The following is a 15,624-nucleotide window of genomic DNA, read 5'->3' on the forward strand; positions in this document are numbered from 1 at the left end:
TGATGTGATATTTATCCCATACCCCTGTGCCCCTCTAGACTACTGATCCTTATGGCCCCATCATTACATTCTTCTTTGTCTCCCCAGCGTTCAGCAAAATATCTGACACCTAAGTAGGTGCTTAAAAAGTGTTCTCAAGACGAATGAACAGTCTAAAATTATGACTCGATGGCCTTCCAATCTGTCCATTTATAAGAAAAAAATGTTTTTCTGATAAAGTGAAAGCGACATGGTTAGCTAATTGATGAGGGGTCCTTGAGATCACGCAGCCACGGCCTGGAATTCACGGACTCAATTTCACCTTCCTATGATGAAAATCGTCTACGTTAACAGCGGGAACCGCACGCGCGAAGTCTTCGGAGCGTTCGTGACCGTTCGACGCCGAAAAAGGACATCATCTGCAAGCGGATTTCAGCGCCTGGGTTTTGAAATCGGGAGCAGGGCGGCGGGGGGTCGTTCCACGCGGAGGACGGAAAGTCAGGAGCCGGGCGAGCGGGCGGAGCACGTGGTGCGTGCCCTGGCCTCCACCGAGCAGCGTCAGGCCAATCGCAGTGTGCGGAGAACTTTTACGGACGGTATAAATATTTTGAGCTCGGGGCATCGTGACCAGCTGACGCTTTCCTTCCTCCGGACCAGCTGTTCGGGAGCATCCGGAGGAGAGCCGGGCACGGTTGAGACTCGCAGCGCCGCGGACGGCCCCGCAGGGTTCAGGTGCGGCGATGTCGCTGTTGGAGGAGAGCCGGCCGTTTGCGCAGCAGCTCTCCAATGTCTACTTCACCATACTTTCGCTCTTCTGCTTCAAGCTCTTTGTGAAGATCAGCCTCGCCATCCTCAGCCATTTCTACATCGTCAAAGGCAACCGCAAGGAGGCGGCCAGGATAGCAGCTGAGTTTTATGGAGTCACCCAAGGCCAAGGTATGTTTACGATAACGCTCTGCCGTCTGCAGCGGAGGCTAGTTATGCTCCAGCCGCGGCCCGAGGAAACCTCGCGTGTTTGCTTTAGGGGCCGCTTCAAAGCCCACTGTGTCGTTAACGTCCCCCCCCACCCCCACCCCCGACCCCTTACCAAAACATTCCTTAACCTCACGGCTCCAGGAAAAAGAAAATCATTTTGCCGTGCAAAGGCCTGGGTTCATAAAATCGGGGCATCCCGGCCAGAGAGATTAGTGGAAACCTACCATGGAGGATATATTTCTCTGTTAAAAAAAAAAGAAAAAAGAAAAAAACCCCAACTCCTGAAAACCTTAAACATTGCATTGGCCGCGCTGTAATTCTAGAGGCTTCCATTACCGATCGTACTTCACTCGTCCTTTAACACGTCCCCGGATTTTTATGATTTTTAAATCAACTCTTTAGTCGATTGTGAAAGAGAGAAAGGTGAAGGTTGTATTTGTTTTCCACAGCGTTTATTTGGCCAAGATTAGAAAATAAAACACGGCCTGTGGAATACTAGGATTTACGGCGTGTGTTTTTCTGGAAGGAGCTGTCATTGCTTTGCCCCAGTGTGTAGAAACTTGATTACAAGGGGATAGGAACATGAATTAACAAATTTTTTTGTGTGTAGCCAAGGACATCTACCCACGTTTCGCAGGAAGAAACTGAAGTATGAGACCAAACGAGAAAGTCATTTTAACCACAGACTTTAAAGGTTGTAAAACCATTTCTATTCTATTGGACTGATATCCTATACAGTAAAACAGTTGTTTTGGTGAGCTTCGGGGTGACATTTTAATTTCCTTACAGCCTTTTGATTAATTTCTGGTTTGAACATCATCAGGCAAGTATGCACACTTTAGACCCCAGATACCTCTGAAGTAGCTTAAATTTTCAGAATCCAAATGTACCATCAAGGAACGAGAAAACTTAGTTTTTTAAAAAAGAGCACTTAGAATGCAAAGTCTGCCTTCTTAACATCTGCTTTTCTACCTTTTCCATTTGTGGAATACTTCATTTTAGAATCTAGGTTACTCTGTAGGTACGTGGAAAGCTGAATAAAGGTAGAAAATCTTTTTTGGTATGTGAGATGGGTACGAAGTCTTTTTTTCCCCGGGAAAGAGTGTTCTTATGCAAAGTGAGAAATTTATGTACTCAGTTCAAAGTGTGGAAAATCTAAACGCCAGTATGAAACTCACACAAGAAGATGGGCTCCAGAGGGAACAGGCAGCACGTAATTCCTTGCCCAGCAGCCCAGCTTTGGACCGGCTGTAACTATTTAAATGTGGCGCACGCTGTGTTGGTAAACGGAATATTTTGTTTAGAAAGCAGCAAACATAGGAAACTAGATTTGAAAACACAAACCGCATTTCTAGATATGAGATTAAATCGATCATACACGATCGTAAGGTGATACAAGTTCTTCTCATGGCAGCCTGCAGCCCATTACTTGCTAGTCAAATCTTGTCTACCTCTTACGAGAATTGCTGAACATAAAAACGTGAAATATTGGCTAAACATCTACACTTTTTGTGTAGATGTGTAGAGAAAGCTACGGTAGCTCCTTTTTGTCCATAGTCATAAATAAGTGGAGACAATTGTCTCCTCTTTAACCTCATCTCAGTGTGCTTATGCCAGAAGGTCACAGGAATATAGGACAAGCCTTCCATGTTCCCGTCTAGTTTTATGAGCCTGTGTGAAGATCTGTTAGAACTCTAGGATCATGTCCCTAAAAAAGAAAGAAAGAGGGGCGCCTGGGTGGCTCAGTCAGTGAAGCGTCCAACTCTTGATTTCGGCTCAGGTCACAATCTCACGGTCTGTGAGTTCTGACAGCACAGAGCCTACTTGGCATTCTCTCTGTCCTTCTTCCTTCTCTCTCTCCCTCTCTCAAAAATGAATAAACTTTTTTTTAAAAAAAAGAAAGAAATCAACACTCATTAATGGAAAATCTTTTCCTGGGAATATTAATTGGAAACCTAAGGTTTCGAAAAATTGTGCTTTGTGTTGTTTTAATATTATGCCGAGTTAACAAAATTCTTCTTTCTCATATCTTGTATTAATCTATAAATAGAATATATCATTATAATTTTTATTCAGTGCAAGCATAATTCGTCTCCCAATTTTATTGTAATATTAGGAGGATAGGCAGGTACCTAGTGAACTTTTTTTTTTTTTTAACAAACTCTTGATCTCCTAATTCTAAGAGTTAATTTTTCTTTGCCTAGGAAATTATTTATTTCTCCATCTTAACATAGCTCTTCCTTTTACTTCCTACAATCAGACTATTTTTATTTTGTTTGTATTTTTATAATTAACTAATCAAGCTTAATTATCTTCATTTCATCTAGCAATTTCCTCCTGCCTAGGAAAGATTATCACCTTCATTCCACTTTGAATTAGGCTTCTCATTCCTACTTTCAAGACTTAGCCAGATTGTTCCCCAACATTTCTTTTTTTTTTTTTTTTTTTTTTAAATTTTTTTTTTTCAACGTTTTTTATTTATTATTTTTGGGACAGAGAGAGACAGAGCATGAACGGGGGAGGGGCAGAGAGAGAGGGAGACACAGAATCGGAAACAGGCTCCAGGCTCCGAGCCATCAGCCCAGAGCCTGACGCGGGGCTCGAACTCACAGACCGCGAGATCGTGACCTGGCTGAAGTCGGACGCTTAACCGACTGCGCCACCCAGGCGCCCCTGTTCCCCAACATTTCTGACGGAGAGTTGCCAAATTCCATGAAACACGAGATGATGTATGTATTTTCATGTCTTTCACAACCACAGAGGACTCTGTTGACAACATTCTGGATGTCCTCCCCACGAGCCATAGTACTTTGGTATGAAGTAAAAAACTTGTGTCTTACTAGATGCTGTTGCAAATCAGCTCATTGTATTTGAGCAATGCAGGGTAGAGTTTTTTCTTCAAGTACTTTCCAGTCAGGCTTGGGACCAGGGTATGATTACACAACAAGAATGCTGAAGGCTAAATGGCAGATGAAATAGCTTAAGATTCTTTCCTTCTTGATCTCTTTGCGATGCCAATGAAATTTACAAATCTGCCTCTTCATCTTTTGTACTGAAGACTTTTATCAACTCCGCCATCGCATTGAAGGGACCTATTTATTGTACTTTTCTATATAGCCACCCCCCCATCATTGTAGCTGTTAAATGTCCTGGTTGCAATTTCTAAAATACGAGACGACTAGTCTATTTTTAAAGCTAGCCCTATACTTTGAGACTAACAGTGAGGCTAACAGGAGTTGAAAGATGTTTTCAGCTATGGTATGAAACAATACAGACAGCCAATGAGGGTGTGGGGGAGCACAGTGATTTTACGAAATCACTCCAAGGGCCTAGAAGAAGCCATGAACTACTAATGAATGCCCCAAGGACACGTCAAGAGACGGCATCTCTCTTCTGTTAAGGGTAATTCTATCTATTCTATTTCACAGTCTATCTTAGGCTCTGAAGAAAGTTCAAAGGTTTTACCTACTAGCGGATAGGGCCAGTTCTAAGCACGTGTTTTTGAACACCTTTGGTAGGAAGGCACTGAGAAAGCAAGATATAAAAAAGGCAAAATGTGGGGCACCTGGGTGGCTCAGTCAATTAAGCATCCAACTCTTACTTTTGGCTCAGGTCGTGATCTCACAGTTCGTGGGATCAAGCCCTGTGTGAGGCTCTGTGCTGACAGCATGGAGCCTTCTTGGGATTCTCTCTCCCTCTCTGCCCCTACCCCTACTTGTGTGCACACATTCTCTCTCTCTCTCTCTCTCTCTCTCTCTCTCTCTGTCTCTCAAAATAAGTAAACTTAAAAAAAAATGCAAGATGTATTTTCTCCACCTGCTGGTAGTTTATTCTAATTGAGGAGGCTGATGTTGAGTTGACCCCAGGAACAAGTGGAAACATGGATTAGGGGTGCTCATAGAATATTAAGAAACAGTAGATTTAACTAGAGCCAAGGTTCATATAGTAGGAAAGTGATAATAAATTGGGCACAGATATGAAAGAATTTTTTAAAAATTTTTAAAAAATGTATTTGAGAGAGAGAGGATGGGGGGGGTCAAGGGGCAGAGAGAAGGGGAGAGGGAGAGAGAGAGAGAGAGAGAGAGAGAGAGAATATCCCAAGCAGGCTCCACACCATCAGCACAGAGCCTGATGTGGGGTTCAGACTTGCAAACCATGAGATCATGACCTGAGCAGAAATCAAGAGTCAGACTCTTAACTGACTGAGCCACCCAGGTGCCCCACAGATACAAAAGAATGTGAATGGCAGGTTAAGCAGTTCAAACTTAACTTTGAAGGCACTAGGACTCACTGGGAGTTTCTGCTATGAGTGAAAGGGGGAAGTGGGAAAACACATGTATAGAACCTTAACCTGAAGTACGTGTGCATGTAGTAGCGATCTTTGGAGTTGGACAATGAGACAGGCTTGAGGGACGTAAGCCAGTTAGGCTCCTGCCTTGGGGAGATGTGGGGCTAGACTTGCCCGGTGGTGGTGGCGTGAACAGAAAAGAAGAATGATGATACAAATAAATAAAAACAAGAAAAAAGAAACGAATCCGATGACACCTTTAAATGGCACTGGCAGAGAGGGCAGAGGTTCCTTTAGGGTAACTGTTTGTCTCCCAGAGTTAGACATGGACGCATCTAAAGGAAACGTCTGTCATTCAGCAGAGGGACTGATGAGCCACGGAGGTGAGCCTGCAGTTCCCAGCCAAAGCCACTGCAGGGGTGGGGGGTGGGGGGGTGGACCCCTCGCTGCTAGGTGAGTCTTCGGGGTCACTGCTCCCTCCTGTGAGACATCAGGGTAAATCAGGAAGTGGTGGAACTGGAATCTGAATCCTGGCCTTCCATTTGAGTTACGTAAGACTTCTGTTCCATTTTTTCATCACCAAATGACCTTGCGATTGTGATCTGGCTCTTCCGGGAGGTGTGTCTACAGAAAGAGAATGGGCTGGCTTGCCCCCACGGGTGTTGTGCTCTGACACTCTGCTTCTTGTTGTAAATTAACATATTTGGATCTTGACAGCAGTCTTTAGCGTTTTGTGCTCTTTGAGTTCTAAGCCCGCCTCTGGTGTGTGCATTTCCTCCAGCTTTGCTGATGGATCGGGCTGCTGAGGGTGCAAAGCCACGGACCGGATTTTGCACCGTGGAAAAATTCACCAAAGTAATGTCTCCCTGTGAGGCCGCTTGGAACACAGTCTCGTGACACATGCAGACTCTTCAGGGACTGCTTTGTGTTCTTACGATTTCGTGAATTTGGTTTTAGGGTGACCATTAAGCATGCAACCCTTTTTTTTTTTTTTTTTTTTGACGTATCTATTGTTGAAAATAGGCTCCAGTGTCCATGCGCCACCAAAGGCCAAATGGCAAAAGTGCCGGAATCTTGGAGAACAACGTCAGCTGGGTAGGAAAAGCAGCTAGAATTTTATGCAATGTAATGTCATGTTTTCCTCCATCAAAAAGTCCATCCTAGGTTTAAAAACAGCTTTAGGAATTTAACTATACGTCAGATGCCAACAACTCCAGCAGCAGTAATCTTCATCTTACCTGTACTCAAGGAGCAACTTATTCTGTGTAGCTTTCGGTGCTGCCGTGTGGATCGTGTGTGGGGTTAGTTATGTTAGGAACTTCCTCAGAATCTCAGCAGTGAAAAATTTCAAGAGGCAAATCTGTAGGATGACTTCTTTCATGGAGTGCATTATATAAAGGTGTAAAAATACCGTGAAGATGTGACAGCTTTGGGCACATTTTCTATACTTAGATGGAGCTCCAGGTAAGAATAACTTGAATCAATAGAACTGTTATCTGTGACAAAAGACACGACATTATAATCAAAAGTGCTACAAAAAAATTTGAAGCAATTTTCATTTTGCCCAAGCTCTACTATTTTTTGGAAATGTCAGAGCACTTTTCTGGGAAGAGACCATTATAATACTGTGAATTAAAAACGGAATCTGAGAACAAAGTTCCAGGTTCACAAAGACTGTCGTGTTTTTAATGTTAGCATCTTTGCTCTTCCTCTGTATTTGGAGAAATGAATGGAATTTTGGAATTAAAGAACTTGGCCTACTCATAACTTCGCGAGGGGTTGGTTTTCCTAGGAATATTCTTCTCGTACCTTTTGTTTCCCTCTCCCTTCCTTAGGTCATTCGATTACTTGCTCCTTTATTACTTACCGTGTTTACTGGGCTAGGCATTAAGGACAAACTGTACGAACACACCACGGTCCCTTTCCTAAAGGTGTGTATAGTCTACTGGGAGACAGATTGATAACCGAGTAGTTTAAAAACGTGGGATGTGCTATTTTACAAGGCTAAAGAAGATCTTGGGGAGCAAAGAGGCAAGAGTGTAGGGATAAGAATAGTTCTGCCTGGGACATGTCAGTTACATAAAGTTATACTAACAACACGCATTTTCTGTCCCATAATCATGCATGTATCCTTATTTTTAATGCTCAAAACCATCCAAATTCCCCAATTTCACTCCCCCATTCACTGTTTCATCTTTCAGTCTATTATTATTATTATTATTATTATTTCTGACTCACATATCTCTTGCCTAAATTTTTACCTAAAAGCCCGAAGTTTTATTGTTAAAAGAACGTGTTTTTGGGGCGCCTGGGTGGCTTGGTTGGTTAAGCGTCCGACTTCGGCTCAGGTGATGATTTCACGGTCCTTGAGTTCGAGCCCCGCGTCGGGCTCTGTGCTGACAGCTGAGAGCCTGGAGCCTGTTTCAGATTCTGTGTCTCCCTCTCTCTCTGCCCCTCCCCTGTTCATGCTCTCTCTCTGTCTCAAAAATAAATAAACGTTAAAAAAAAAATTAAAAAAAAAATAAAAAAAGAATGTGTTTTTAGGCAAGAATAAGTATGTTTATTATTTATCCACTAAGGCTTTTGAAAAATAACAGGTATTTTAGTAAAAAATTTCAAAATGAATTTTGCATATATTGATAGGAGGCATTGTTGTAACCAGTTCTATAGTTTTTATATAATAAGGACAGTTGAAGAATAAAAAGTAGGTCTGGACCTTCTGTATTTGAATTTACTCTTTTAGAAGATGGTAAGTAAATGAAATAAGTTGTTTCTTGTTAATTGGCATAACTGATAACAGTTGTGAATTTAAATCAGTTCAATAAGTACTTGGGCGCCTATTTCTGGCCCAATGTCCTTGCTACATGCACATAGATGAATACATGTGTCTGTATATTACGTACGTGCACCTACAGAGAGATTTATATATTTACCACATGTGCGGCATGACTTCCCTTATGAGCAAAAGGAGACTCGGTGATGTGGGGCCAAACGGCACATATGTAACAGTCAAACAGCAAGTAAGTAGAAGTCCATACGGTGCTAAGATAAAAACAGTTCAGTTCCGTAATGAGTGTTTTCTAAGGAAGTCCCCTGAGAGTATCAGGCCCTTCATCAAGAAGGTGGGGCTTGAGCGTCAATTTCAGAGGCAGACCGTATCTCGTTATGCACGAGTGGCAATGACACCAAGCTGGAGATAAGCACAAAGAGGACGTTTAGAATGTGGAACTAAGCTGGCCTGGTTCATCTGGGGCAAAGCTTGATGGATAAATGTTAGATAAGGATTCATAGAGGGGCCATAGTTGGTGCCAGTGTGAACAGTAAAGGCACGTCTTCTCAAATCAGACAGCCACAAGTAAATAGTTCTAGTAAGAGCTTTGTGCTGCCTTGACTAGATTCAGGCTACACAAAAAAGAGCCGTTCCCTAAGGATGGAAATAATTACCACCGGAAGTATTTTACAGAATCCTTGGTGTAATGAGTTAATATGTCCCTATGTGTACTTCACAAACTCCATCTCAGAGAAGACAAGATACCTCCTCCTCGTGGAATCAGCAGGACACGTCTTCGGAGTGGCTCTCTGGCGATTCTGTGGATTCCGGCAACAATTTAGCACATTAAGCTCATTTTCCAACCTAGGGAGAAGACAGGAAGGTTTGTCCGCAGTGATAGATGAACCATGGCATTGAGAGCAGGTGGGGTATTTGGAAAGCCTCTTCATTTGAAACCACCCTCACAAAGTTGTTTTTTTTTTTTTTTAAAGAAGAGTTTGCTTATGGAGTCCGTACAACTTTTGGCATTTCTTCTCTACCAGCTGCGTGAAGAACAAATCATTCATTCTTTCCAGCCTTTTCTCAGCAATGCTACAAAGGAGACCGTTGGCTTTTAAGACTGCAGATGCCCACCGGATAGCAGATCAGGGAAGGAGAGTCTCATAAATTATTAAATTGCCAATGCTTCCAGGTGGCCTGTGATTAAACCAGTCCACTCTGTGAAATTTAGGTTTGGGGACAATCTATTAGAATGATTTTTTTTCTGAATCTTCTAATTCTCCATCAGTTACTGTGGGGCAGATTTAAAAAAAAAAAAAAAAAATCTGCCCTCTAAGTAGATTTAGGAGTTTTCTAGAAGAGCCTGTGGGATGGAGAGGCTGTGTCAGCGTGCAGGGACAGGGTTCCCGGGGGGGCCCCTTCTTCTAAATGGGACAGCCCTACTTTTATGAAGTTTCAGAAGGTGGACATTCAGAGGAATTTTTCTTTAAAGAAAGGATAAAATGGTGTTTACAAATAAACGGTGTCCGCTTGTTTAAAATAGGATGTAGGTCACATTCATCTTCAGGGAACCTAACCCCCTCATAAAATGAGTCACAACTGAGCAACCTTTCAGCATTCTTTCCTAAGGATCAGAACAACGGTAAACATTTTGGGCGCGTCAGGAATGTGGGCAAGCATGGGAAGTGGCAGGCAGCCATCCCGTCTCCGTGAGGGCAGCTAAAATTTCCATGCCACCATTACCTACTGAGCAAAAAAGAAACATTCAGAAACACAGCCACTCTTTCCAGAAGGCTGAGAGTCTTAAACTATGGGCAGAGGACAAACAAACTGAAACGTGATACCAAAGTGCCATTCATGCTCTTAAATAGAAACGCTGGCTTAGTCTCAGTCATCAAGTGTGCAGCTTGGTTTAAATGAAGACGGACGGTGAGAGCCATGGAAGTTAAGGCCCGCGGAGCCTCTGCGCCCTCATACTGCCACGCAATTCCTTGTCAGTTGGTAGAGTCGACTGCTACCAAAGCGTGGGAGGAAGCTATTCTAAAGAGTTCCCAACACACCACAGCGGCAGTCAATAAGGAGCACGTAAGTTGTGAGTCTGGGGGGAACGGAACCCCTTCGTAACAACCAAACACATCTCTGATGATCTACTGAGGAGACTGATGAGCTCCGTCTGTTTTCCACACCACCTCATTCACTAGAGTAATGATGATTCCTATCATCCATCAAGGGCAAGTAATACAGAACGTTCAGCACAGTGTGGAGCACCAAATGAATTTCTGAATTTGGAAGCTTTGGGTCTGACTTCCCTCTGTATCCGGAATGGGGAATTAGGAAAAGGAAAAAGTGCTAGTTCCTTCAGAGTTCAAACCCACAGGATCACACAGCTGTTGAGTCTGGGAAGGAATGAATATTTCTTCATAGTGACTGTCCAAGAAGAAAAAGGACGCTAAACAAAAATGTGAGCTTTGTTCTCTCCATTCCACCATTATGATGAAATTGCTCATCTGGTAAAATCTAGTCTAGAAGCCAAGTTTTGTGGCTACTTACAGTCACTCAAAGAAAGCAACAAACTAAGAGTGATTTGGGTTGGAGAGACTATCTCCTGTATAGAAAATATTAAGTCCTGAAACAATACTTGTATACCTAATTGGCGTGATGGTCTAGGAATGTGGAGGAAAGGGGAATCTGTCAAAATGCGCTCGATGTTTAGGGCCTGTTGGAAGTAATAATATTTTTTAAAGGAATTTTGATTTATGAAAATTAGATGCAATATTAGAGATTTTTATAATCATTTAAAGATTCGTTTTAAATAGCACACACAAATGACCACAAACCTGGTTCTACAGCATTGTAACAAAATATTTTGATTATTAAAAAAAAATAAGAGTTCTGAAGGACAAGGGATTTAACTAGAAGGAAAAGAAAAGAAGTTTGTAATTAACCTGAGGCTCAAAGAGGCAAACATGATTCTTGCCAAATACTTGGATACTGAATTATAACAAGACTGCAGAGAAATACTGCTGTTATTTTGGAGAAGACAATTATACTTCTTTACTAAGCGAAAAGTCACTTGGTCTTTGAAATAACGGCCAGTGGCACATAAGAAAAACAATGCCTTGGATATTGAAGAAACTCAGCAAAGACTAATGGAATGAAGAAAATACCTTAAATCAGGGGGAAATGGAGTTTCAAATCCCATTACAGATAACAGTGGTTTAGCCATACATAAATTATTCTGTCATGGTTCTAGCACCTTCCAGCTGTGAGATCTTAGGAAAGTTGTTTAAAGTCTGCAGCCTCAGTGTCTTCATTAGTAAAACAGACAGAATGATATTTATTTCAGAGGGTTATTGTACATTTTCTATGAGATATACTTTACTTAAACCATTCGTCACAGTGTTGTGGACTATAGTTACTCTGTAACAGTGAGCTCTTTGTACGCTACTTTACAGTTCTTCAAAAACGGTACAAAACTGCCCACAGTTTAGTAGCTCAGAGAGGCATCAATAAAAAAAAGATAGTGAAATTATAAATTTTTTTAATGTTTATTTGTTTTTGAGAGAGACAGAGACAGTGTGAACAGGGGAGGGGCAGAGAGAGAGAGAGAGACACAGAATCCGAAGCAGGCTCCAGGCTCCGAGCTGTCGGCACAGAGCCTGACGCTGGCCTGAACTCACGGACTGTGGGTTATGACCTGAGCCGAAGTCAGATGCTTAATAACTGAGTCACCCGGGTGCCCCATGGTGAAATTATAATAAATGGTGTTTGCTGAACAGTTGCTGTAAGCACACAGTAATGCTTGGGCATTCTGCCCACCGTCGCATTAGCTCTTCAGGTAGATGGTCTCAGAAACTTAAGTGGTTGGCTTTATTCACGTGTTTATTTAAGAATAACCAATGGGAGGGCGCCTGGGTGGCTCAGTCTGTTAAGCATCCGGGTCTGGATTTCGGCTCTGGTCGTGATCTCACAGTTCATGAGTTTGAGCCCTGTATGGGACTCACTGCTGTCAGCACAGAACCCGCTTTGGATCCTCTGGCCCCAGCCTCTTTCTGCCCCTCCTCCACTCACTCGCTCACTCTCTCTCAAAAATGAATAAATATGAAAAAAATGAATTACTTGCAGACATTTCTTCTGCCATCTTACTCTGTCAAAGGAACTCTTGTTGACAGAAATCCTTCAGACGGGAATGTTCCTGGGCCAACCTGCTCACGGCTCTGCTGTAGGAAAACCTCACCTTTCCCGCATAGGCATTGCTGTAAAAGCACAATGGCATATCACAAATTTCTCTTTGTTTTTCTGGAGTGAGGGCCATGGAAGGAGCTGAAGCTGCTTCACCTCCAAAGTATCACAGCACCAGCTACTAACTTTCTCTGCCAAACTTTCTTGCCCTTTTATTTTCTTTCCTCTTAATCCCTGGCAGCTGAGAAGGGAAGACAAAAAACAGTAATGACAACACTAGCCGTGAAGGGCTGAGTCAGTTCATGGAGGGATTCAGCTTTTTTCCTTTATTTTCTGTTTCTCTCTGCCAGCCGGCCTCTCCAGGAAGCAAGCAAAACATAGGTTTTCACTGGACATATCTTATAAAAAGCGTTTGTTTTTCTTTCTCATGAGAAGGGAGAAAAATAACCCTTTTATAAAAAAAAGAAGCAGATTATATCTGGAAATAAGGACGCAGGATTATTTCATAGACTCACTGAAAAAGCTCAGAGCCTATCAGTATTTTAAATTGTCTGGGGCCCTGTGCACAGGTTTGCAAAATATCCCTCCACGAGCTTCCTGGAACACTTGCTTCTTTATGAGGTTAGTGCAGAGGTTATCTGAAGGTGGCTATGCCTCTGTTGAGAAAATAATAAATCACAAATAATGATTTTGTCTTGCCTCTTAAGTAAGAGACCATTAAACTGTATACGTTATAACCTGGGAACAAAGTAGCGACATAAGCCGTAGGGATATGAAGGCTGTTAGTTGCAAGGTCTGAGGGACCAGTTGCTGTCCTGCAATATATATGGCCCGGCATGGACCTACAGTATACATGGCCCGGTGTGGACCTCAACCTCAAATCAGAAATGAGGCCTTGCTACTGAAATTTGGCAGGAATATGATAATGGACAAAGAACTTTCTCAAAATGGAATGTCTAACAGCGATTTCCCTAACTGGAGAACAGCGTTTTTGAGTAACAAAGCAGTGTTTGACGACCCCGACATTTTCATGAGGTGTCTTGAGTCTAGCCTGGTTTGCCATAGGCTGTTTAAGGAATAATGACACCGCTACGAAACTGGCCTTCTGTTTCATGAGACGATAGACATCAGTTCCATGTTATAATACAGAATTGTAATGTTCTAACACACATGCTATTTTTCCTAATAGCCATATCCTAGGTGCTTTTGAAGCTTTAAAACTTGGTAAAATACCGATATATATATATTGATATATATATATATTGATTGATATATATTTATATATATATGTGTGTATATATATATACACATATATATACCAATCTATATATATATATATATATATATATATATATATATATATACTTTGTGTGTGTGTGTGTGTATATATATTTATATATGTATATATAAAGAGAGAGGGAGAGAGGGGCACAGTTGTACTTTATAAGTTGGGTACAAAACAGCTCTTAGTAAATCACTGGATTTTGTCTTACCATGTAAACTTGTCACTTAAAGGAGTTCCTTTGGAAAGAAACTATTTATTTTGTAAGTATAGATGTTTCATATACCACATTTTCTTAAATTGAGATGCTTTCCTAGTAGATATTATGTGGTTAATGTTGGAGAAGGAGGAGAAGATGAGAAATGGAAAAAAAGTGAATCTCTTGTTTCTCAAATTCCCTGTAATTGGACCTAATAGGGGTGGTTAGCACGTCTCTTGACCTTTTCTATTCCCAGCTTTGACTCTGCGTGACCTGTCTTACACTTTCTGATGATAATATGGTCTATTTTTCTTGTAATTCACTAAGTCTTTCCATACATCCTATCCCTTGTCATCCTCATAACTGTCCTCTACAAAGTCGATGGCGTTAATGCTTCTTTTGCAAAGAAGGAAACAGTTGAAAATGTAGAGGAACTCACTCAAGGTTCCTGATCTAGTTAGAGGAAAGTGAAAACATGAGCCCTGGCATTTTGATGTTGCTTCTGACATCACTCATCCTGACCATTTTGTGGGATTTTGTTTCTTTGGCTTATAGTATGAAGCAAGTAGTGTCCTTGTTCCGGAACTATCTCTGCTTCTGGTTTCAGCCTCTCTTTCAGGGTCTTTGAGATAATCCCGGCCAGACACAGAATCCCTTAGTCCCCTGTGCTGCTCCCCACCACGCCCCGCCCTCACCGTCCATGGGATATCCTAAACAGATTCAACATTGACTTTGCCACCAGGTTGGTTCATTACCAGCCTGTAAGCCTCTTGGAGACACAGATTCGTGTCATCCTCGGAGCCCAGAGAAGTGCCTAGCATGTGGCAGGGACTCAAATAATCAAGGAAGGAAGGAACAAATGAAGGAGGAAAAAAGGAAGGTAGAAAGCAGGAGGATTCACAATCACTCAAGTCCGTGGATTTTATTACCACTTTCCACACAGGCTTTTGCGTATTCTTGTCAGGCCTCTCCCGGTGGTGTGGACCCATATGGACACTACGTATATGTTCACGGAGAGGCTCTGGGAGTTAATTCTCAAGGAAAAATGAAGACAGAAAATCAATACTGTCCAGAATCGAAATCTATAACAATGCCCTCCACTCCTTGTCCTTCTGAATCAGACTTACTGTCCCTTTTCCCTGGTTCCTTTTTACCTCCTGGATTGCCACTAACTGTCCTCCTTGAACAAAACAAACCCTTTCCCTTGTCTCTTTTTCACTGACTCGTACAGCGTACCTGTCTTCAGGTATCTTATTCATCATCGCCTACGAACCCAGACCGCTTCCCTTCTGGTGAGGGATGCTATCTGTTTACTCTTTGATTTTCCACCTTCAGGGAATGCATTTTTTTTCTTAAAATTTTTAACTTTCTGAGCCAAACTTCAAATATTACTAAATGTTCATCCTTCGTTCATTTTAAACCGGGTGCTCCTTAGGGCACCGCGAAGCGTGTGTCACAAACAGAAAACACCCGAAACGCCATACGTCAGAACGATAACCGAGAGGAGATGACTCTCTTGTCTTCTCTGAAGGAGGTCAGAAAATTGTCAAGTGTCAGAAGGTGTCACGAGAAGGGGTTTGGCTGACGTAAAACTCAGATCAGTACATGCTGGGAACAATACCTCTGGATGTTAGCTCTTCACCCTTCAGGCCTGGGCCCCAAATTCTGCCGTGTCTGTTTTAGTTACCAAAGTGGTAGGAATGATACACATAAAACATTTTTTTTTTTTAATCTTGCTTTTGCCCATCACGCAACTGGCTTCTTTGTACCGGGCCGGCTGAAGGATTGCAGGGGGCAGGGGGATTGGTTTATGTCGGTGTCAGGATAAGGAAGCACAAGGGCAAAACGGAGCAGTGGCCCTTACAGCCAGGGGTAGACACAGATTGGACAGACACACAAGGACAGAGCGGCCCCTGGGACACCGGAGCTGGCCCGCCCGGGCGTACGTG

The 15,624-nt window shown here is 42.4% G+C and overlaps 1 protein-coding gene across 8 annotated transcripts in view; it reads left to right on the forward strand.

The window, feature by feature from the left end:
- Positions 1-565: 565 nt before the first annotated feature.
- Positions 566-15,624, forward strand: part of ASB5 (ankyrin repeat and SOCS box containing 5) — a 55,445-nt gene continuing 40,386 nt past the window's right edge. For 5 of the 8 annotated variants that reach the window (XR_009615803.3, XR_009615806.3, XR_009615805.3 and 2 more), the window contains exon 1: positions 569-915. Coding sequence is in view for 2 of the 8 variants with exons in the window: in XM_081795652.1 (XP_081651778.1) it covers positions 720-915 (196 nt within the window). In the remaining 6 variants the exon portion in view is untranslated. Of the gene's footprint in view, positions 916-15,624 lie in introns of all 8 variants that reach the window. The other 3 variants (XR_014137653.1, XM_081795652.1, XM_081795653.1) reach the window with 1 other exon arrangement.

This window comes from Panthera onca, chromosome B1 (assembly GCF_046562875.1).
Source record: "Panthera onca isolate mPanOnc1 chromosome B1, mPanOnc1 haplotype 2, whole genome shotgun sequence".
Taxonomy (NCBI): Eukaryota; Metazoa; Chordata; class Mammalia; order Carnivora; family Felidae; genus Panthera; species Panthera onca.